This window comes from Antennarius striatus, chromosome 8, assembly GCF_040054535.1.
Source record: "Antennarius striatus isolate MH-2024 chromosome 8, ASM4005453v1, whole genome shotgun sequence".
Lineage (NCBI taxonomy): Eukaryota > Metazoa > Chordata > Actinopteri > Lophiiformes > Antennariidae > Antennarius > Antennarius striatus.
The window spans coordinates 7,412,992-7,437,325 of NC_090783.1; the positions used below are offsets into that span (position 1 = coordinate 7,412,992).

The window sequence follows — 24,334 nt, forward strand, 5'->3', positions numbered from 1 at the left end:
TGAGGCATGGCATGTTTGGCAGCTTAAAAATAATTTTACAATATTGAAGCAACTGTTTAAGTGTTATCAGCTATTTAACATCCTTCATGAAAGCTAATATAAAGATCTTAATGTCATGTTTTAGAACCGTATCAACTTTTTATGAATATTTATGTTGCCACAAAGGACAGCAGAATTTTGCTGAATTTCTCATTAGGAGTAAGGAAGTAAAACATTCCCGTCCTTTTTCCTCAAAACTAATTACTTTAAATATCAGTTGTCATGTCACAAAAGCACAACCCAGAAACCATGAAAATGAATTTAATAAAAAAAAGAAGCATTAACAAGTAGATAAGTGGTCCGAACAGAAAGGCATGTTAAGAACTTTTAAAAACACTCAAACTGAGTCAAATTTGCATTTGACTCAAAAACAATTGTAAATCTTTTACGAGCTCATCCACTCTGCTGAACAGCGCTGTTTTCTCAATATCCAAAGCATAATCACCGCTGACAACATCGAGTTCACTTCTGAAAAGGCTTTCAAACAGGCAAACACTTCAATGAGGTATCACATGTGCCAGTTTTAAGTCCTGTCATAATCTCCCATCAGTCAACTGGGCATTTACAATTTGTATTAAAATAATAACAAAAGATAAACTTACTGGATATGAGTTGGCATGAGAAAAAAACAACAAAAACAAACAAACAAACAAACAACCCCCAAGCATTAATCTTGCTAGCTCAGTTAAATTAATTTTCAAATTTAATAACCGTAACCTGACTGGATATAACAATCTCAAGAACACAGCCTTCACAGCAACAAATACATCAGCCACTATTTTTGCACTTTGGGTGCAGTTTGGCATTGTTGTAGAGAGGGAAAATGTTATCATCAAGGCATTGACAAAATCATAATCTGGATAAGAGTACAACAGAAAACGATATGGAATTAGGAATACAGTCTGCTCAGTCTTTAAATTCTTTTAGTTGTATACACACCAGATATTTCACTTTCCACACAAGGTTTCCAAATATCAGTAAGTGTGCAGCATCACAACAGAAAACTGCAGATCAAAATTTAAGAAAAGTACATGTTTGAATAATCTACTATGAAGTGGTTAAACCTACATACTGCCATACCTGAATGTTTATCATCCCAGCTGACATCTTGTCACATTATTAAAGATCGCATACAAATATCTAGAAAAGAGCCCTTAAACGGGTAAAATAGCAGAAATGGTTTAACTCAAGTGTTGACGCTCACAAGTCTCCTGCAATCTGAAGATTGTACCTTCACGCACAGCAAACACCACAAGTCATCAACAATGACTCAACTATAAGGTGATCAGTAATACTATAAAAAGGAATACTTTTCATATTAAGATTGGGATCGATTTAGTCTTAAACAGCATAGTAAGCAGGCATTATTTTAGACCAACAATTATTTTCTCTCCTCTGAAGGCCCTTAATACCAGCCCTCATCTCCAATCACAGTGTAACTGAAAAGATTTAATAAGGTGCCAGAGACAACAAGTCCCGTTTATGCTGATCCAAGTTAAGCCCTGCCACTGCACGGTTCTCTGGTTTGGCCACTATAAATCAGGAGGTTGTGGGAATTCAGTTTGACGATTAAGTTTGAAGAAACAATTTAACAATAACAGAGAAGTTATTAAATAAAAGAACACAAAATTCCACAATGGAGCTTTGCTTTAGAGATGAGGCTACACGGGCTTCTGGTATAAGAACCGGTCAGTTGGTATTTAAGATGTCTGGCACTGCACCCCACCGGAACAGTCATCTTCTTCCATGTAGTAGTACTGATGGCCTTGTCTTTTTCTGTTCTCAAAGTCACAGTCCTCCAGGTCGGCATAGATGTAGAGGTCATCGTCCATATTGTTTGGTTGTTCTGCCTCCAGCTTTTCTGGGAAGAAGCGCTCCAGCTCCTTCAGCTTCTGCTCAGGGAGGAAGTTGGCTTTTGGGAACACGACCTATGGAGAACAAAATAGAATGAAAGAAACACCACAACCATCTACTATTTGTATTGCTTTATTGCAGTCAAAGCAAGACAAGATAAAGCCTATCAGTCTATCAAAAAATTGGACATTGTTCAATTTCTTACCGAGAAGTGTATGATAAGGCGTCCCTTCTCGAACGGCCGGCGATACATGGGCATGCCTTCATTCAAGACACACTTAGAGTCTCCAGGTTTAATCAATTCTCCTGTAATTAAAAAAAGTAATTGTTTATCCATGAAAAACATAAAAAAAACAAAACACAAAATTATCCCGACATCCATGTTTCTCAAACATAGTCTTGTCAATGCCTCGTAAATCCATAAATGATTACTATCTATTCACCATTCTGATAAAATGTTTTTTATGAACTTCTTTGGAGGGTTATGAATGTACTGTAATGTTATGTAAGTTATTAATGGCACACATATTTTGTCCTGCATAGAAGAATGATATTTGTGAGGGTGGTGAACTACCTGGATGCATTCCCACCTTCAGACCTTGTTGATTTTTCCATATATGCAAAATAATTGCACAACAGCTTAAACTTTTTTCTCTCTACCATTTTCTCACCTCGTGAACATTTTACCTGGATGTGAGGTGATGAGAAGAGTTCTGTTGTCCAGTGTCTCAACAGGCTTTTTAAAACCACACAAAGCCTCAACTAGCTGTAACTCCATAGACTTGACCAGGTCTTCTCCTTTCCTGATGACATAATAAGCCATAAGAAACAGACAAAAGAGCAGAGGTGATTTTACTGGGTGGATCTGTGAAGTGAGCTTTTATGTAACAGGCAGATACATCAGAAGCACTAAATTACTAATATAATGTGGATTTAGTTCACACAAATTTAATGACCAGTCTTAAAGTCCACTCAAACAGGATTTCGAACAATGACGTTTTACTGACCTCTAGTGGCTGAACTGGTAACTCAACTGCAGCTCATAGTCTGCTTTTAATTTCAATAATTTATATATTTCTTATGTATGCTGTAAATATATACTGACTTCATAATTTGTTCTCCACTTACTGCAAAGGAATCACATCTACCAACATGGATTAAATCAAAAAACAAGACACTTGATATCTGTTACCTGGTGAACCGTGGATGTTCTCGTTGATCCAAGACAATGATGATATCACCAGGCTCTATTCCTGGTTCCTGATCTCCCTCTCCATGGAAAACAATCTTTTGGCCGTCTCTCATTCCTGTGACGGTTGACCAGTTGATTTAGAATATTTTGTTTTCTGGTTTGAGATCAGCTACTGACTGATTATCAATACATCTCCCTTCAAGTTCACCTTTGTCAATGTGGACGTCGAAAACCTTCTTCTGCCGTAGGATCTTTCGCCCCCCACAGGTTTTGCAACGGTCCTTGTGGCTGATTCTCTGTCCTTGGCCCTGACAGCTATGGCACACGGTGGACACTTGCTGGACCATACCTGGAATGAGTTGGTGCATGCGGACCTGCATGCCTGTACCATGGCAAGTCATGCACATCTGTGCAGCTCCTTTCCGACTCCCACGACCTGCAAAAAAAGACCAAGTTTAGCAAGACCTGAAATTAATATACAAAACATGCATTTGTGCATTCTATGAAATGATTTTAAATTATCTGTGTGTACTGATAAGTATTGAAAACAGCATCTAGAAATAACCAGGACAGCAAAAGACATACCTTCACACCTCTCGCAAATTGTATTTTTTGGAACAGCAAGTTTTCTTGTAGCTCCATTATAAAGCTCTTCCAGTGTCACTGAAATCTGATGGACAATGTTCTTCCCTGTGGCGAAACAAATCACAGGTTTAAACAATGTTTCTAAAAAGAAAGCTGTCAACTGGTAAGATTTCATCCACAGACCTGCTATCAGTTTTCTTTCATGCAATACATATTTAAATGAAACCGCCTAATACCTGTGACAATAACAAACAAAACATGCGGGATGATGACACTGGGCTATTCTTGTATTTGTGACTCAGAATGCTTTTAGACAAACTACATGGTCACACATGAGACAGCTGACATACAGACAATCATGACTTCTCTCCAACATTTGGCATACTTGAACCAAAGCGCCATCTGTGTTTTGGCTACAATGCTGCTGCTCACTAAAACAAAGTTCAGGGGGAGGAAAAACAAAGTCTGCAGCTGCAAGAGAAACACACCAAACTGTCACGCATTCTCTCTCAATTACCAACTTAAATAATGCTGCATACTTTTATGAAATATTTTATTAGACTTCAATTTTAATTACAGAATTTTTTGGACAATAAATCACACTTTTTTCCATGGTTTGGCTGGTCCTGCGACTTAAACTTTGGTTTATATATATATATATATATATATATATATATATATATATATATATATAATTTCATGTTTGTCATTTTCAGACTGACAGCCGGGAGAGGGCACTCTAGGCTTGCGCGCCAGTGTCTACTAATCCTATAACTCCTGTACCACTGAAAATTTTAAATTTAAACATCAACTTAGAGAGACTGAACACACACACACCCCACTTTTTTTTTAACCAATCTATTAACAAACGTGCTCAAGTTATTTGATTTTTCTTTTGCGGTAAATATGGCCAACATGGTGGCGCAGTAGGTAGTGCTGGGGCTTTTCCGTGTGGAGTCTGTATATTCTCTCCATATCCGTGTGTCTTCTCTCTGGCTTCCTCCCACTGCCAAAAACATGACATTTATGTGATTTGGTCACTCCCAAATCGTCCATAGGTGTGACTGTGGTTGATCGTCTTCTGTGTGATTCTGCAATGAGTTGTTGTCTCATCCGGGGTGTACCCCACCTCTCGCTCATAACCAGCTGGGATAGGCTCTAGCCAAACCCATGACCCATAACTTTGGATAAGTGGCCAAAGACGAAAAGATTATGGCTGTCCCATCTTAAAGAAGTTTAATGAGTTTAATGAATGTTAGCGGAAAATGTGTTGCAAAATTGAGTTGACACCAGGTCATTTCAATGACAATAAAAATTAGGTAACTAACCTCCAGTAAATTTTTTCTCTGTCTATTTACATGATTCATAGAATTGATCAACTTGAATTTTAATCTGCAAAAATCTGTTGATCAGTGGAAAATTGCCATCTATGAACAGTTTTTATTATTATTAATGAAATAGTCATGAGCTGCAAAATGTATATGTAAATGTATAACCTGTATATGTAAATCCAAGTTGCAAATCAAAAACAAATAAATTTCACGAACTAAATACAGCAAAATAAAGCTTATTTTTCTATGTACATACCTTTTCGTTCTCTGTGCATCCGACTGCCACCGCCAAAAAACAAGTCAAAGATGTCCATAGGTGATGCAAAGCCCCCGCCACCAGTCCCTCCTTCTTTTATAGCCTTTTCACCTCCATGGTCATACAGCTCTCTCTTCTTGGCATCTGACAGCACCTCATATGCCTGTGAGATCTGCTTGAACTACAAGAAGGGAAAAATATACATACTCTGATAAGGGTAAAAAAAACAACTTTTTAAAATGGGTGTAAAATGAAAGTACTTCACATATTACTTTTGAATGACTTATACAGTATTTACCACACTATAAGGCACACTGGACTATTAGGCACACCCTCAATAATTTTTTGTTTTATAGTTTATTCCATATATAAGGCGCACTGGATTATAAGGTGCACACAATAAAAAATAAATTTATTTGTTAAACTGCAGCGGCTGTAGTTGCACAATCCTTCCACTAGACAGAGCCGCGCTGCTCACAGTCATGATTGCATTCATGGCTGCCTTGTACCTTTGAATGGCTCCTATTGTTATGTCAATAAGCCATTCTGAGCCTCATCAAGGAAATCTGATCACTTGATCACTTTGCTGTCTTTGGCCCTGTCCACACGATGATGGATTTTTAAAAAAACGTAACTTTTTAAAAGCACATCGAAAACGATTCGCGTCCACACGACAGCGTTTTTAAAAAAAATCTCCGTCCACACGTAAACGCACCAGTGCGTTTTCGAAGACGGCTATAAGCATGCCAAACCATGTGGTGGCAGTATTGAGTCAAATTTTATCCAATAGGAATCCTCCGTGTTTTGTTGCCACAGCACACGGGCTCATAAATATGACGTCACAGCGGTTTTCGTCGCAGGCAAGACGTCAGCAGTTTTAGAAAGTTTTGTTTTCGTTCTGGATATCTGCGTTGTCGTGTGCACGGAAGGTGTAAACGCAACAGAAAAGTTGCGTTTTTAAAAAATCCGTCATCGTGTGGACAGGGCCTTAGAAGGAAGTCAACACGCATATTACAAAAAACCTGACATTTAAAACTGGTTAAAATCCTTACAAGTGCAGTCAGTTCAAATAGAGCGGATTATTTCCTGATCTGAAGTTCGAAGCAGATATTTAAGCTCCAACGTTCGTCTTCGTTTATTAATTAAATATTGTTTCGATCGATCGGTAGTCCAGTCGGAGGTGAGGTGCAGCTATTTGCTGCTGTGTGTCCTAAACAATTTAACCAGTTTTTAATGTCAGGCTGCTAATTTACTGGCAAATATGACGCTGTTTTACTCCTAGAACTGACTTTAACGTCGGTGTCTCACCGCCGTGAATCTCACAGCATGTCGCTGCAGACAGAATACACAAGCCTGAATGCCCCCCCCCCCAGCTATCAACTACATTTGCAAATCAATGCAGCAGCAGCACTACACACACCAATGTCTAGCAGTGAATCTGCTCTTGAAATTTCAGAAAAGGCTGTAAGTTCAGCTTTGAGGGTCTTTTATTCACCTTTATGCCAGTTTCTCCGTGTGTTTTCGCAAACTAATAGAATGGACCGTCACTACAATCCAAATTACAGCACAATGGCATTTTTTAGACCAATTAAGTTTAAAGTGGGTTATTTCCAGCGCCACAGTAGTTGGGAAATACAGAGATCAGTCACTCAGTCAAACTTTATTAATAGAATTGTTAAAAGCTCCTTATGTTTTGCTACGTAATCACCGGTGCTCCTACAGTCTGCTCTACCGTCTGAGCGAGAGCAGATCAGTCAGAGCCGGGACTTCGGTGACAGCCCTTGACTACCGTTGTTAGGGGGCGTAGTGCCTTGTGAGGGAGCACCTCTGGTGGCAGAGTGCGACTTTTTTTTTTTCAGCAATCATGTTTTTAACCAATATTAATATGAATATTAATCCATATACAAGGCACACCTGATTATAAGGCGCACTACGGGTTTATGAGAAAATTTTAGGCTTTTAGGTGCGCCTAATAGTCTGGAAAATACTGTACATGTGAAACTATACAACTTCGATAAATCCACTAGAGTATTTTAAGGATTGCACTTTATCAAGACAGAAATTCAAATATAGCTATCTGTTTAATAAAGATGTGCTTACCTTCTCTCCTTCTGTAGGATTTTTGTCTGGGTGATACTTCAAGGCTAGCTTGCGATAGGCCCTCTTTAGTTCGTCAGGGGTAGCACTGGGTTTCACTCCCAAAGTATCATAGAAGCCCGTTTCCTTGACCATGTTTGTCTTTAGGAGATTATCTGGAAGAGAAAAAATAAAGGAAAATGAAATGGAGATTACTGTACATGATTCTGAGTCAGATACAGTCATAGTGTTGATCCAGTACAGTTTTGGTAGAGGTATTTGCTCTTCAAACAACCTTCTACTTTACTTACATAATTTTGTATAAGACTATTGTACTGATGACTGAACATGAGAGGAGGACAGGAAACGCCCTGTTATTCAGCCAACAACAATCACTGTTCGTGCTGAAAGGTCTGAGGGTCAAAACAGTATGGAAAACCTGTTGGCTCTCATACTGAAACATCCCACTGGTTCCAGTCAGTGGTATATTTAACACACTGCACGTGACATTAAGTGTATTTGGTCATATCACATTTTTCTGACCACACCCCACAGGGTTTATAAGCTGGGACATGATCAGCCACCCTCTGAACTGAAGAAGTCTCTTGGATGAGAGACGAAACGTCTTCCAAGAATTACAGCTTTTGGATAACAATGACCTGCATGACTGGGAACCTACAGACATTTTTCTGATATATTTAATACGAGGGCCATTGTAACACACCAGTCATGTTTATCAACATGCATTGCCAGTCAGTCAGATATGAAAAATGAAAAAGTCATAAAAAATAGTCATCTGATCACTGAAGATATCCCTTCATTTAAGAAAACAAATTCTGTTTGATAAAACAATAATGTAATGAAATGTAATTAACGAAAATAATTAACAATGAAAAGCTGGGACACCACTGACTAACTTCCAGTGAGTAAATCCAGTGGCTTGCTGATCAGATCATGATTAAAGTTTGAGATGATTCGAGAAGGCTGATGTTTTTAGGGTGATTCATCCATGCTCCACATTCAGCAGAAACACTGAATAGACTTTGTACCCACCCTCTTAAGACATTGACAGAAAATTTAAACTGAAACATAGGTTATATTTCGGGATTAATAAAGTATCTATCTATCTATCTATCTATCTATATTTAGGAAACCATTTCTGTACGTAATGTTGTGTAGATTCCTTTGTAACAATTTGGAATCTACAATCCCGTGATTGATCTGAAAAGAAGAAACTGGCATATGCTGGCAGATATATGGGCGAAACAAATAACAGTTTCTGGACTAATAACCTTTGAATCTGATATCAACCAGGAAAGAAAATATGATGCCGCACAAATAAAATACACGGAACCAAGCCACGAGCACCTCCTATTCAGAATTTCAGAGCGATATTTGAGTAAATATATTCACCAACATTCTTCCACCAGTAACAAACTTTTTAATCAATATACGAGTTTGACACGAGGTGTTAGTTCATGGACAGTAAACAGGCACAATTTAGAAAATAGCTGGTCGATTTTGAGTGACAATTATAAATCAAAGTAAACATATTCGCTAGCTCGACGGTCACTGTTTCATTACCTTCTTACTTAAGCTAGCGTTACTTGGCCCAACAAATGATAGCTTGGCTGATGCTAACACGTTAGCAATGCCGAGATTCTAACTTTACGCCTAGAAAATAAACTTAACAGGGGTTCGAACAAAAAATCTACAGTCAAATAATTATTTCATAACATTATAAAACAGTCATATGTTCAATATTTATAAATTTAGAATATACCTCAGTTCAGTCCCTTCCAGAATCTTCCAACACGCCTCTACCTTGGGCCAAAAACCTGATTGAATGACGTCATACTTCCGCGACGAAAACGTCACCATACCGATCGTGGGCTGTAGCAGGAGTGGAAATTTTGATACATTAAATCATAAAATGCCAATTTGTTGGCTTATCAGTGTGGAGGGAAATCACAAGCCAATTCGACTGCCTCACTTACAGACAGTTGTTCTCGGTCGAGGTCCAGAAACGACCATTAAAGACAAAAAATGCTCTCGGCAGCAAGGTAATTCAAAATAGACGACTGGTTGATACGCTAGCCAATAACTTTTATCATTAAAAACGAAGCGTCCAGAAGATGTACTCAAAAGTCTTTGGTATATGCCGCTCTAGTAAGTTGTATAATTTACTGAAGACATACAGCAAAACGTTTTTGAATGGTTTTGCATTGTTAGTTTGACAAAATGTCACTTTGAACCTTTACAAATTGTGAATATTTTGTACCACTGTTTTATGGACTCGGCAATTAATCGTGAAAACTTTCAAAAAATATAATTCATAATGTAAATAGTAGCCATCTCTATTGTTACCTGAATGTAGATTGGTTTTTACTAATAGTGCTACTACCACTACGACTAATAAATACGTTTTGTTTTTTTTCCATACAATAAATGGTGCTCAATGTAAATACTATTTACAGATTAACATGTGCATATCCTCAACATTGAAATAAGGAAACTTATGGACTCAAGACTTTACTTCAGAGCTATTAAATCATCTGTCCAAATACCTTAATCCAGATGTTTAGATTTGGCTAAACAGTTGTATCCCCTGGAACTTTAATTAATCATGTACTGTATTATATTTTTCCCCCCTTTTTTTAAAAACAAAATTTCATAGACTACTGATATTAAAATATGTACCTATGTTTCATATTGAAGTTAAAGGAAATATTCTGAAGGTTTTTAAATACATTTTCACCAGTGCAAATGCCATTCTTTTCCAACCAGTTGAACTGCAAGCAGAATGCAACAAAGGCTATGTTAAAGTCAGACAGGTAAGAAACACTGGCAGACAGCTGTGCCCATCAGAATCACTGACCTAATCTGCTTTCTGAACATCTATTTTTGACACATTGTGTTCTCTCAAGGTGCTGGAATGATCACTGATTAGCACTGGTGATTTACAACTCATCTTTATCTCACATTTACTCCAAAGCTGGGTTCGAATCCCACCTCTATAGATTCTGTGGTGGTGGGAAAGGACAACGTGGTTAAAATGAAACCAGGACAGCAGCTTCATCTTGTTAATCAGCTGTACCAATACACACTGGAGTTTAAGGTGGATCCCACTGGGTTACATGGTGGCAGCAAAAGACCACGAGAGCCAACTTTAGACGACAGAGACGGCCACAGAGAATCACCAAATTTGAAAGCAGCAAAACAGACAGATAGGGTGTCTGTGCCAGTCAACCATCGTGAAGCCACAAAAACAAGTGTAAGATAAACGGGATGTGTCTGTATTTAAAATGTTTTTGATTTTTTTTTTTCTGGATCTACTGGACATTTATGAATATTGCTGCTGTGCTGCAGGAACATGTCGGACATTGGAACCAGGGTCTTAAAGCCTCGATGCACGACCCACAGATGCAGGTAGCTGCGAGCTCACGAATGTGTCACTTTGTTGAGTTTACTGTATAACACTGAAAGGAATATTGAATGACATTGTCTGCTTTTTTCTAGGTGTACAAAGATGATTTAGTGGTAGTAATCAAGGATAAATACCCCAAAGCTCGTTACCACTGGCTTGTCCTACCCTGGCAGTCCATTTCCAGTTTGAAGGCCTTGCGTGATGAGCACTGTGGTCTTTTGAAACACATGCAGCGAGTTGCTGATCAGATGATTCAGAAATGTCCAGATGTTCACTCAACACACTTCCGAAAGGGGTACCATGCCATCCCTAGTATGAGGTGAGACTTAAAAATATAAATGTCTTTTGTGACATCAGATCTGATCGATGTTCACTGCTGTCGTTGACTGAACCACTTATGTCTGTTGCTGTCCAATTATTGCATTTACAGTATTTCTCTTTTTAAATGGCAGTTATTCTAATTTTATTTGAGTGTTTCTTTCATTTGGTAGACTGTAGAAAGCATTTTAAATTGTATATGCACATGAAATGTGCTTTTAAACATACTTCTTTACTGTGTAGTATGCAACACAGCCAAAACCCTTCTCGAAACTATTTTAGTTGCAATTGAATTTGGAATCTGCACCCAGAGCTCAACGCTGCTTCCCCCTGCATGTGATGTGTGACCAACTTTTAACTTTTCCCTTATTGCCACTTAGTTTAAGAAAAGTTACAGGGTTATTTATTTACAAGGAAAATGCTGTGACAAGGAAGCAGTGTCCATTAGTTTCTTCCTTGAATGCATATATTTTAATTACAGACTGAAAGTAAAGACCTCAAAACGAATGCTTTGGGTTTTAAACAATGAACAGAATTCACAAGTCTTAATTTGCCCAATACATCAGTTTCAGTGGCTTTTAAAAATCCTTCTTAGCAATGTGTGCAGTTCTTTAATACAAATTACTAGTTCCTAACTGGCACATATATATTGTATAATGCAAATTTCAGCAGAAAGTTCATCAGCTGTTCATTGTTTTTTCTTACATTAAAAATTAAAGGTTTGTGTTTTGTGTATTTTCTTTCAGTCATGTACACCTCCATGTGATCAGCCAAGACTTTGACTCTCCTTGTTTGAAGACCAAAAAGCACTGGAACTCATTCACAACTGACTATTTCATTGAGTCTCATGGTGAAGGCAAATTTTTTTTAATGTGATATTTTCAGAGTTGTGAACTTCCAAGTTATTACACTTAAGTGTATACTCATGCACACTCGCACTTTCTCCCATTTTTTCTTCTTTTTCAGATATTGTTCAGATGCTTGAAACAAATGGAAGGGTCACAGTCAAAGAAGGGATCATTGAGTTATTGAAACAATCACTTTCCTGTCACATGTGTCACAAAGAGCTGGCCACTGTACCGTCTCTGAAGGAACACATAAAGTCTCACTTTCCCCGCTAATGACATAACCTCAAGGAGGATCTCATTCTTTATTTGTTTAAGGGTTCATGTTTCAGCTGTGTTACATTGACATCACATATTTCTGTTTTTTTTTTTTAGTTATACATTTTTTAAAACTTGGTTAAAAAGTTGCAACTTGTCATTTGTCAGTAGGGTTAAGATGAAGACCCCAATGAAGATGGTTGCTACTTCTCTTGGATGTCATCTACTTAATTAGAATATTTCATCTGGTGTTCCCACATGTTCAATTTTTTTTTTTTTACATTTTCTAAAAATAAATATACCGATTTTGCAGCATCTGTTCCCTGATCGCAGAACACCGATGTGTTTAATTTCATTTACATCATCCCAAATGAATGCCAAGCTTTAAGCAACTCAGAAGTGTTCACATTTCATGTTGTATCGCAAAAGACATTAAACAGTTTGGATGGACACCTTTGTTCTCAGCTATTTTGGTTATCATAGCGCTAGATTAACATCTCCCTGATTAATTTTAAATTTGAGCACAGGTTTTGTCCATGACTGGTAAACAAAAAAACAGAAACAGAAAAACGAAACAGGTTTTGTCCATTACAGGTAAACAACATAGAAAGACTTGTCGCCACCTAGTGGCGTTTCTAAGTACAAGCAGGACCTGTGATTTTGACTCAACAGGCGGAATGAACACATTTCCGAAATTTTAGGGCGGAAATAAGGAGTAATGCGACTAATTCGTAATTATAGCTACGTGCAATTTTATGTAAAATACGCAAAATTCATTGGCCCGTACGGGTCTCGAACCCGCGACCTTGGCGTTATTAGCACCACGCTCTAACCAACTGAGCTAACCGGCCTACTGGAAACAAATGTCAAGCTGGATCAATATAAATCTGCAAAAGGCTGCATAAGTATAGAAACAGATTTTATTTGTATGCTGTAGCACCTTTCAGGACAAACCACCGAGACTAGTTTACAGCATATATTTTTGAAAAATAGTATAAAAACACGTTTTACAGTGTCCATGATCATTAGTGCATTGTTTAAAATAAGTCATTACTCATTGTTCTGAATCGTTTGTTTATAAATGGTCAGTTATTGATAAAACATGCAATAATGATTTCCTAAATAGTGTAAATGCAGAGGCAAATTTATCATGCCAATAATCACATATAAAAATCACAGCTAAATAACTTCAAAGAAAACAGCAAAAAATATCAACATCAAAGAGTGATGGATGGGCAAGACTAAATTTGACTTCCTGAGGTTTTCAGACAGATGATTTTGATAGCACTATAGTTCATAGTGGGTAACACAAAGCTCCCCTAGGCATTCTATCATCTCTTTAGAGTTAACTCTCTTTCTGTGTCTTCTGACACCATCAGATTGGGAACCGAAAGCTGAGCATCATCTCCTATATCCTGGAAGAAGTATTCGTCACTTTCACAGCTCTTGGTTCCATTCACACAGTCTTGAGTTTTGATTTGTTCAATCTCCATGCTGTCACTGGCATCACTATCTTCTGTGCTTTCGCTGGTGTCCTGGCTGTCACTGGTTTCACTGGTGTCACTGCTGTCGCCGACACTGCTCCCAGTCAGGTCTAATTGACCAGTGACCTCTGTACTGCTGTTCTCTGCACTCAGGGTTTTTATGACACTGGCGATAACCTGAACCAAATTCTAATGTGTAAAAATGAGCAGAAAACTGTGTCAGTCAAATGTTATCTCAGCTAAAGCAGGAAATTCAAAACTGAGTGTGGAAAATGTTTATCTCACCTTTCGAACATTCTCCTCACTGCCCATGCTGTCATCTCTAGTTTCACCCATAAATCCTATCTATGGAAACAGAATGGAAAAATGTGAGGTCAAAGGTGACCAAATGAATGTTTGGAATTTTTTTTCAATTTTGAAAGATTACTTAATTTGATTAGTCTTACTTCATCTGCTTCATCAGATTGACTGTTACTTTCCTCTGAGGTCTGTTTGTGTTAAGAAGAGACAGAATTTTAGAATCCATGCAGCATTTCTTTCTTACAGCAAATTGGGAGACAAATGAAATAATAAAAGCAACAATTTCCAAAAATTACCGTTTGATCCTCTTCCTCACTGCTTAGGCTGCTGTCTGTGATTTCAGTTATGGAGTCTGCCTGTGGAAATACAAGAATATTATTCAAGAATCAAGAGTATTATTGTCATGTGCACAGCAAACAAGTAGTTATACTATGCAATAAAATTCTTATTCCGTTCATTCACCCTAAAAAAGAAGGCATACTAAAAAAAATAAGAACAGGAGAAACAAAAGCAACAATAAAAACAACAATAAACGATTAAAAGAAGCAATACAATGTTTAGTGTTATGAATATGTGTGTGTTGCTTTTGGAATGTGTTGATTGATTAAGTCTTACCTCATCATCTTCAGCAGATTGACTGTCACTCTCTGTTGAATTCTGTTTATGAAAAAGAAACACCATGTTGTAGAAACGGCACTTTTTCACATTAATTATTAATTCAGTTTGCTCTGTATCTTCCACAGTATGTAAAACCAACAATACCATGCTTATTACAATTAATTTATTAAAATAAAGTAAAAAAAGAGATTTGATGCAACACACCGTTTCCACCGATGCCGATTCTAATGATTCTGACTCTAAGCTCTGACTCTGAAAACACACATTTGATAAGATGTAATCAGACACTGCACAGTTTTTATGTTGTTCAGATCAAAATGGCTAGATTTTCAGATTTTCTGTCAAGAATAAATAATAACTTACTTGACTTGAGGCTGACTCTTCAGAGCTCTGCTGCTAAAATATGAACACATCCATTGAAGTGAAAATCATCAGGTAAAAGTTATGCACAAACTCATCTGCACTGCAAAATAATTTTTACGTATCACTGGAGAAAATCCACACATTACCTGAATCTCTATATTCTTATTTTCAGGTGAGTTTGGAACTGATGGCGTTTCAACCTGGTGAAAAAAATAAAAGAATGTACAGCCAGTGTATTTACAACTGAGACACACACAAAAATCAGTTCTTTGTCTTATGATCCATCCATCCATCCATCCATCCATCCATCCATCCATCCATCCATCCATCCATCTATCCATCCATCCATCTAGGGTCACTGGTGGGGTGGAGAATAACAAATTGAATATAACTCACTTGACTTGAGGATTTTTCTTCAGAACTTTGTTGCATCACTTGAATCAATGTAGCCTGATTTTCAGCAGAGTGTGAAGCAGACACGCTCTCAGCCTGACACAAAAACAAGGCAATTATAAACCAAAAGATACCTAACAGTGCTTTAAAACTGCAGTACAAGCAATTGTTTCTTCAATTTAAGACGCATTCACAACAACCCTCACTCAGACAAGCTATTGCTACATAAAGAAATGATTCCAGACATGCAGTATGTTAAGATTTGATCCCTAAAATAGTCTTGAGTTGTGGAATGTCTTGAGTAACCACATCTGTTAGATTTTTTTTGCTGACTGTTTAAGAAGCACACAATCTGGATGCAGTTTAGCAATTTAAATGATAACAATTCTGTGTTTCTTGTGTAATAATGCAAGTATTTAAATATGAGATAATTTGAAGGAAGATTAGTTTTAAAACTCACTGTGTTTGAGCCAAGCTCATTCGATACTGAAGCGTCATTGTATACAAGCTGGAAAGAAGAAGTGATTAAGACACTTTTTCACATGACAAGTGATCACGCTTTTCTTGGATGCTGTCATGTAAGAGTTAAGAACAGTTTTGCAGTACATACATTTATCTGTTTGATCAAGGAGACTTTTAAGGATGTTTTCGAAATGACAATTAAAATTTATTACACTACTATTTAAAAATATGACTTCAGAGAGTGTAAAAAAAACTTTTCATACTTACTGGTATGGAAAAAACTGCTCCAACCAGACAAAATGCTATTATGATAACCTTCATCCTGAAACAGAAATACATCAAGAAATGAATATAGTCAATTACTAATTTTAAAATACTAATAAGAAATAGTAACTACCACATCAAAACATGAAAAGAAAATGACAATTACTCAAAATATGATCATTCACCTTTTTGATCGCTGGAATCAGAGCAATAAAAAATATTCTCAGTGGTCCTTGTTCAGTGGATGGAGCAGCAAAGAGGAGCGTCCAGTGGCAGCTGATGCAGTATAGGCACCGGTGTGTGGATATGCTGTAGGAAACTCCAAGGACGACTTTTTATAAGCACCCTTAATTGAAGCAGTTACATCACTTCCTTCCGGATGTCTCTCCACTGTCTATATTCCAAGGTGTATTTTTTCCAGAAGACACACTTGACACACACACACACACACACACACACACACACACACACACACACACACACACACACACACACACACACACACACACACACACACACACACACACACACACACACACACACACACACACACACACACACACACACACACACACAGTTGTTTCATTCAGACGCTACATTTCCTCCACCCCCTCTCATGTCTTCTGTGAAATATAGCTCGGCATCTTGAACCATAGGGTTTGTGGCCTGTTGAAAAAACAACCTCACCCACTGAGTGAGGAAAGGAGAGGCAGACGAGGTCATGCTTGTTTCCGAAGAACAGGATTTTTTTTGAAGTCTCGACTGTTTTTTTTACAAAAAAGAACAGATGAGATCAGAAGTATCTTCAAAATAGTTGTCTAAACAATGGAAACAAACAAAATCTTTATAATGAAACGGATTAAGCTTGACATAAACTTAAATATGCTAATCTTACACTTGAAAATAAAACATGCATTTGTAACTGTCGTCATTGTTACTTGATGCCGCTGGAAATACGACTTGTTTTATATTGGGCACATGTTGTAGAATCACAACATAAAGACTTCTGTGTGTTGAATGAAGCCTAAAATGGTTTCCTGGATGTCCTTATATGGGGAAGCTAAAAATGTAATGACAGAATTCCTAATTTGACCTCACACTGGATTTCAGCCATACGAAAGAAACATGTAATTAGACAGGATGCTCACCAGTCTGGAGATGTTTGCCAAAACCACAGTCACCAGTTGTTTTAAGTTCCTGCTTTAGCAGAAGGGAGGAGTGACGGGGATGATAGTGGATGCTTGTTGTGACATACACACTGGCTGTCACCAACATGATCTTTTATTAAAATTTCCAGATGTTTCCAATGGTCAGATCAGGTTTATTTTATTACAGGTGAAAGGAAATTTAGAACAGACCAAACCAGAAATCGAACCCTTTCTGGCCGCGTTGTTCCATCATTTTGTCGCAACTAGTCCATTAAATATTATTATTTAATGAAGGAGGTACAGAAACTTTCAAGACATTGGTAAAAGTCAGTGTCTGGCCTTGAGATATAGGCAGTAAGGGACTGCAACTAAATACATGGACTCAAATGCTTCCATTGTCTAATTAAATTTTAAATGTCCTACTTTTACAACCATATTCCAGAGAAAAATAATGCATTTTCTCATTTTATTTTAGTTTTGTTTGCACATTCCTGATTTATACAAACTTGGAAGGAGCGTTTCACTCCCGATTGTACAAATTGAATTATTCTCATGGGAAGACTCAATGTTACAAAACATTAAACAACAAAGACATCCGTATCTTTATTTTAATTTTCAATATTAAATGTCGAGATTTCATGTTTTTATCATGTCACCAGCCATTGAATCAACAAAGAATACAGTACACACGTCAGGTACACGCCTCAGGACTGATGGCAGAGTGACATCTAGTGGTCAAATGTGGCTTATTCGTTTCATCTCATACAGTGCCACAAGTGTCACACACTGTTTTTAATTCCAAACCTTAAAATATTTCTTAAAATAAAAATTAAAGAATGATAAAATTAATTAAAATTAATGTAAAAAAAGGAAAACATACAAATACGCCTCCAAAAACAACCAAACAAACAAAACACAAATTCAACCCAACACAACATCTGAACAATTATTTGAATCATTTATTTACAAGGGAAGGTTCACAAAAATCAAGAAAGTCCAAAAGAAGAAGAAAGTACAGAAGTAACCAGTATTTATTTATTATAAACTTGGTCTTAGTTTGAAGATATATGTGGTTAAAACTATGAGCAAAAAAAACAAACAAAACAAAACAACCTCATAATTGAATCCTTTCGGTTTTAGACCTAAGCACTGCAGTATTCTGTTGCCTTTTAGGGAAATAACTGATTTACTGATTTTTAGATGACCTAAACATTCAGTGAAAAATCTCCCTCCCTCTCTCTTTCTTTGTGTGTGTATCTTGGTCGCTCAGAGACCCTCCCAAAGTCAGAAAAAGTATTGACGTAATAGGCCCAGAAAAAGCAGTGTGTTTGTGGGACAGTGTGAGGGTCTCCTCAAATACAAAAGGACATCTTCAAAGGGTCAACACGGGCAAACACAACCATTTGTGTGGGATTCTTGTTTCTCTCGCAGCTCCCAGCCTCAGGTAACATGTTATAGAACATTTTCCAGTGGTTTGAAAAATAATTTGTTAATGATCAAATCGATATGTGTGTGTGTGTGTGTGTGTGTGTGTAATTGAACTTGATGTTTGGTGTATGCAGTCGTTGCAGGCTTGGTTATATGGTGCGGACCTTTTGTGACATTCCAAACTTGGATGGCTTTGGTGGATGAAAATTCATATGATTAGCTAACTGACATTCGGTCAAAAATGAATGAACGCTTAAATTTTATTAAGCAGTTATAATAGACAAATGTTTTGTCATTGTAAGCCAGCTTCAAAATGATCAAATGACATAACTATTATATACTGTATGTGACACATGATATTATTAAATAGTCAAATACTTTGTATGAAATATCTATCGTTCATATGTTAATATAATATAATATAATATAATATAATATAATATAATATAATATAATATAATATAATATAATATAATATAATATAATATAATATAATATAATATAATATAATATAATATAATAAAAAAATTGCTGTGTGACATTTCTTTCATGAACACACATGCGCACACACACACACAAGCATGCACGCACACACACACACACACACACACACACACACACACACACACACACACACACACACACACACACACACACACACACACACACACACACACACACACACACACACACACACACACACACCAACCGTCTGTACCTCTGGGATTTACAGGCTGAACCATTGAGCCGTTGCTCCACCGGACAGGCCCAGTGATGTCTGTTTTGTTTCCGTCGAGAGACAAAAAGTTTGTGGACTTAGTCAACTATTTTCCAGTCTGGTAACTTCTGATGTTTACTTTAGCTCTGAATGTGACTTTTGGGAGAGGAGCATCTCAGAGTCCCATTACCTTGACAACAATGGAGACCAATCCTGCAGTCTGACTTGTTATGAAAGTGTTGGCAGCATACAGATTCAGTCAAACGTTCTAACTTTGGACCCAGTTAGAAGTCAAATTTTAATATATTGATTGTTAAAAATGTGAGCATTTAAAAAATTGCATGTGAAATTATTTGTTTATAAATGTTGTCCAAAATTAAAAGCATTCATTTCAATGTTTCAGGTATGAGGGCTTGCTTAGTATTCCTGTGCTTATTGGCAGTGACATTTGGACTTTCTGTGAGTAGGTCTTATTATTTTTGCTAAGATCTAACAGCCGAACAAATGCAGTATGATATTTTTGTATTTGCAGTTTTTGGTGTAAACCAAATGGATATCTGTTTTTATTAATTATCTCCATTAGATAAAAAGTAAACCTCATGGACAACATCACAAATTGCACAAGACTTCACAGACAGCCAAAGAAAAGGTACAAGAAATGTAAATGGATTTAAATGAAATATGAAAAGTTACTATTTCGTGTCTAAAATCTATATTTCTTTTCTTTCCAAATAAATTAGGATATGATCATAGAGGAGGCCAATAACCCACAGATCATACCCACATTACTCCCATTTGAGGGCAGCAGCCGTGAGCAGGAGGATGAAGAATTGCAATCTGAAAATAATGCTAATGCTGATAAAGACGAAGGAGAGATCGAGGTGACCAAAAAGGATACTAAAAGCACTGCAGTCCTGCTGAGTAATGAAGACCTGGTAGAGATCCTCAGGAAAGAAGCAGCAGAAGAGAAAGAAGCAGAAGAAAGAGTGCTAGCAGAAGACAAAGAGGAGGTCAAGGCCAAAGCAGAGCCTGGTGAAATCAATGAGGAAGATGAAACTGAGGTGGAGACTTTGGATGACAAGCTGGAAACTGAAGAAAATAGAGAGGTAAAAGATGAGGAAGAACTAGAGGAGGAGAGTGTTGTTGCTGCTGAAATGATGGGAAAAGAGGAGATGGAAGTGGAAAGAATATCACAGGGGGAAAGGTCTGTTGAAAAAATAGACAAAGAGGAGCTAGGGCCATTGTTGAATGACGATGGCAGCACAGAGTCTGAAATCCCAGTTGACCTTGATTATGCTGCAGATAGTGGCATCTTCCAACATATACAGATTCCATCTGCTAAGAAAGAGATACAAACAGATCACAGCCAACCTCTCTTCAAAATGGATGTAACAGAGAAGGAGGCAAGAGTGAAAGACCTATCCGTCATTACAGAAGACAATGAACAAAATATACAAAACACAGAGGCATTGGATAGTAAGGAAACACCTGCTCAAGATTCCAGTGCTGAATCTAAAGATATAAGTATGGATGAGAATGAACCCAGTGAAGATATAGACCCGAAAGAAATGAAGAGTGGTGAGGAGTCTGAGTCTGAGTCCCGACTAGATAGAAAGGAGGAAATGAAAAACAAGAACATCAGTGGAAGTCTCACCAAGGGAAAGACAATGAAGCAAAAGAAGAACCAGAGGGAAAGAAAGCACTCCCCACAAAGTGTGGCCACAATGTTTGGACAGGAACAGAGCCAACAAGATTCCCAGGAGTCTGAGGGCGGCAGCATTGACAATGTCGTCCCAAAGGCAAAGAGGAGACGAGCAGGGAAATGGGTAAAGAACAGATGGGCTGTACATTATTTTGTTTTCAACTGTAAAACTCCACTTATCTGTTTTTTTGCCTACCTGCATCAATTCTGAATTTTAGCACAGGAATGGGTTAGAGCCAAAATCTAAAAGTGACGGAAAAAACTCAAATGACAAAAAGTTGCTTCATATTTTTAGAAGAATAAAACACCAACTGTAACAGTTTAGCCACATCTTTTGTTGCGGGTTTTAATTTCTGATGTGCTTATAAATTAGTGGATGAAACCATTTGCCATCTCTCAAATGTTTGCCTTTTCCACATAATTTTCCAGGGTCCGTTAGTAGGAATGAATCCGGTGCAGATCCGAGCCACGGTAGAGCTGCACCCCACTTCCAGGTTCTCTCTTACTGGAGGCGTACATCGCCCAGAAGCCTCTGCTGGTTGGTCATCATACTGACTAATACACTATGTGAACATCGTCTAAAGGGAATCTGCTGACTGGATCATTTTGTTAAACTTTCCACATGAATAGTGTCACTATGCTTCATGGCCATTACCAAAACTGCCCCTCAGGCTTATGGAAAGAATAGAGAAGAAAAGACTCATGGCAGAGGAATGTAGGGGATGATGTGAAGGGATTACAATTTACTGGTTTTCCAGCAACTGCACCTAAAAATACTATCAAACCAATCCTGAAATGGTCTTTTGAAAAGAACTTTTTATAAATAAAATCAAACCATGTGTCAAAAATCATCATAGCTTGCCTGTCTTCTAGATCCATGCGAAAAATTCCCCTGCAAACGTGGAAAAGTATGCAAACTCCTTACAGACAATAAGCCAGGCTGTGTTTGTCAAGAACAGTCAGAATGTCCTCCTGGTGTGAATGAGTATGATCATGTAAGTAAAGATGGCCTGCTGAGAGAGTAACCAATTCTCAGGAGTTGTGTTTGAATTTGATTGTTGCATTGCTATGATGCAGGTTTGTGGGACAGATAACAAAACATACGACACGTCGTGTAATCTGTTTGCTACTAAATGCAACCTGGAGGGCTCAAAAAGAGGACACCGACTGCATCTGGATTACACTGGGCCATGCAAATGTGAGCGTTTAATGTGTAAAGTTGAAGTTTTAATCAAATTGGTTGAAACATTGTATTCATTTGACCCTGATCATGGTTCCTTTTCCCTTTCAGTAATCCCTGAATGCGTCGACACTGAGCTGGTCCAGTTCCCCCTACGTATGCGAGATTGGTTGAAAAACGTGCTGCTCCAACTCTATGATCATGACTCCATGTCTCCTGGCTTTCTCACCCCGAAGCAGCGTTTTAGAGTAAGAAGTGCTGCTCAAATGAACACATATCAACATAACTCAGAAAGTCATTCTGAAAAAACTTTTTTATATTCTTTTTTGATCAAAGTGTTGTTCTATATTTTGTAGGTCAAGAAAATCTTTGAGAATGAGAGGCGTCTTCATGCAGGTGATCACTCTGTTGAGCTGCTTGCTCGGGACTTTGAGAAGAATTACAACATGTACATTTATCCTGTGCATTGGCAGTTTGCTCAACTAGACCAACATCCTTCTGACCGGTAAGTTTTGAATGTGTGTGTTTTATTAATACTTTTATATATGGTTTCACTATGATATGATTTCAGAAGCTAACACTATTCTACAAACCTGTTTCCTAAAAAAGTTAGATGCTGTATAATATGTAAATTAAAATGGAATGTGATGATTTCTAAAACAGTTACGCCTCATATTTAATTGAAAATATCACAAATGCGACATTTAATTTTTTTAAATCAGATATTTTATTGTTTTTTGATGTTTGTGCCCATTCTGAATTTGATAGCAGCTGTACATTTACAAAATGTTAGGAGCCAAGGGTGTGCTAAAAGATGTATGATCTGGTCTTTTTTTGAGATGTATTGCTGGCATCAAATTCTAAATCAATATCATTGTAAAAAAAAGTCAAATTTTGTTGAAAAATGTTTTGATTTGATGCCCATCTTCTCTGTCCAGGTTGTTGTCTCACTCAGAGCTGGCTCCGCTTCGAGTCCCTCTGGTGCCAATGGAACACTGCACCTCCCGCTTTTTCCAAGAGTGTGACACAGATCGGGACAAGCAGGTTTCTTTAAAAGAGTGGACTTCCTGCTTTGGCATCAAGAATGGTAAGAGCAACAGTATGTCAGCAAGATAATGCCACAATAGTACTACCAAATGCTGTTCTACACTTTGTTTAATGAATAAGTTTGGAAAATCTTTGGCATTCCAAGACTCAACATGTTCAGATAAAATATTACATAAAGGTTTTAATATACTGGCAAAGCATAGAGCAACGCTGCTGTTTCCACCTGAATAACACCCATATTTATTCTCTCCACAGAGGATATGGATGTCAACCAGTTATTCTGAGCACTATTTTTTCCTCACCTGTAACATGAGCTTGTAGAATCAGCCTCAACAGTGCAGCTGGAGACAGAAGCTTCCATGAACAAATGTGCTATCTGACAAACAAAGAAACTCATTGTTTTTCTTCCTAAATAGAGCAAGTATTCATTATAATTGTTGTTTTGTTTCAGGCCAAGCTTGGACATTTGGGTTTGTTCTGTAATCTAGAACATTAGCTTAATTTTAATAGAATACAATAAGGAGCACATTGAACTGTCTTAACCCCATTCATTCAAACAAGGTGAAAAGTTTACATCATCGCTTTAAGAAGAAGATAGAAAATGTTTAATTTTAGTAGTATAGGCTTCATAAGATTTGTGTTTTATATGATTTAGTGTAGAATTATTCTTTAAATCAAGTTTAAGATTCTTTAACACCCCTGTAATTCAATTGGAGACATGAATCATTCAACTGTGTTTGTTGTCATTGTAGAGTGTTGTAAATGTTTTTGTACCCAACGCTTCATTTTACCTCTCATTAAAGTTTTAAGTAGAATAATGAACTTGATAGAATATTTCTTTGCACCTGGTTTCTAATGCTGAATTTATTACAAAACTATCTTTCATTATGGTCCTCAATTAAAATATTGCCTTTTATTGGATCAATTCCAATCTCATTTTGTTTTGGTGGGTCAGTTTTCCTGATATCACCATGACATGAAAACACAATCTTAATCATTCTGAGTAACAATAATTCTGAGGGTGCAGGTAAGTGATGTCTGAGTTA

General features: G+C 37.3%; 4 protein-coding genes and 1 non-coding gene across 7 annotated transcripts; 2 read left to right on the forward strand and 3 right to left on the reverse strand.

Moving 5' to 3' along the window:
- Window positions 1-284: 284 nt before the first annotated feature.
- dnaja1 (DnaJ heat shock protein family (Hsp40) member A1) lies at window positions 285-9,172 on the reverse strand. The gene is made up of 9 exons (XM_068321342.1): window positions 9,117-9,172; window positions 7,358-7,509; window positions 5,258-5,438; window positions 3,671-3,775; window positions 3,294-3,521; window positions 3,086-3,200; window positions 2,581-2,696; window positions 2,099-2,199; window positions 285-1,967 (listed from the first exon to the last, which is right to left on the reverse strand). Exons 2-9 carry the CDS (start codon window positions 7,487-7,489, stop codon window positions 1,740-1,742), a joined length of 1,206 nt encoding a protein of 401 aa, XP_068177443.1. The 5' UTR covers window positions 7,490-7,509; window positions 9,117-9,172; the 3' UTR covers window positions 285-1,739.
- A 50-nt stretch (window positions 9,173-9,222) lies between these two features.
- On the forward strand, window positions 9,223-13,082 carry aptx (aprataxin). 2 transcript variants are annotated; one of them, XM_068321660.1, is made up of 7 exons: window positions 9,223-9,396; window positions 10,121-10,167; window positions 10,329-10,607; window positions 10,703-10,762; window positions 10,853-11,079; window positions 11,825-11,928; window positions 12,045-13,082. In XM_068321660.1, exons 1-7 carry the CDS (start codon window positions 9,267-9,269, stop codon window positions 12,197-12,199), a joined length of 1,002 nt encoding a protein of 333 aa, XP_068177761.1. In that variant the 5' UTR covers window positions 9,223-9,266; the 3' UTR covers window positions 12,200-13,082. The 2 variants fall into 2 exon arrangements, with proteins under 2 accessions (XP_068177761.1, XP_068177762.1); XM_068321661.1 differs by having other exon boundaries at window positions 9,234-9,396; window positions 10,095-10,167.
- trnai-aau (transfer RNA isoleucine (anticodon AAU)) lies at window positions 12,959-13,032 on the reverse strand. The gene has a single exon. It is a non-coding gene; the product is annotated as a tRNA-Ile (tRNA).
- Window positions 13,083-13,194: 112 nt separating the features above from the next.
- On the reverse strand, window positions 13,195-16,380 carry scpp1 (secretory calcium-binding phosphoprotein 1). Of its 2 annotated transcripts, none has more exons than XM_068321663.1 (12): window positions 16,251-16,380; window positions 16,069-16,123; window positions 15,800-15,847; window positions 15,343-15,435; window positions 15,093-15,146; window positions 14,947-14,976; window positions 14,788-14,835; window positions 14,581-14,622; window positions 14,262-14,321; window positions 14,112-14,153; window positions 13,951-14,010; window positions 13,195-13,854 (listed from the first exon to the last, which is right to left on the reverse strand). In XM_068321663.1, the coding sequence occupies exons 2-12, from the start codon at window positions 16,120-16,122 to the stop codon at window positions 13,513-13,515; spliced, it is 873 nt and encodes a 290-aa protein (XP_068177764.1). In that variant the 5' UTR covers window position 16,123; window positions 16,251-16,380; the 3' UTR covers window positions 13,195-13,512. The 2 variants fall into 2 exon arrangements, with proteins under 2 accessions (XP_068177764.1, XP_068177763.1); XM_068321662.1 differs by having other exon boundaries at window positions 14,947-14,979.
- A 2,129-nt stretch (window positions 16,381-18,509) lies between these two features.
- On the forward strand, window positions 18,510-24,095 carry sparcl1 (SPARC-like 1). The gene is made up of 11 exons (XM_068321692.1): window positions 18,510-18,657; window positions 19,763-19,818; window positions 19,943-20,008; window positions 20,100-21,185; window positions 21,491-21,599; window positions 21,935-22,056; window positions 22,139-22,259; window positions 22,353-22,489; window positions 22,598-22,746; window positions 23,180-23,328; window positions 23,544-24,095. The coding sequence occupies exons 2-11, from the start codon at window positions 19,765-19,767 to the stop codon at window positions 23,570-23,572; spliced, it is 2,022 nt and encodes a 673-aa protein (XP_068177793.1). The 5' UTR covers window positions 18,510-18,657; window positions 19,763-19,764; the 3' UTR covers window positions 23,573-24,095.
- Window positions 24,096-24,334: the final 239 nt, after the last annotated feature.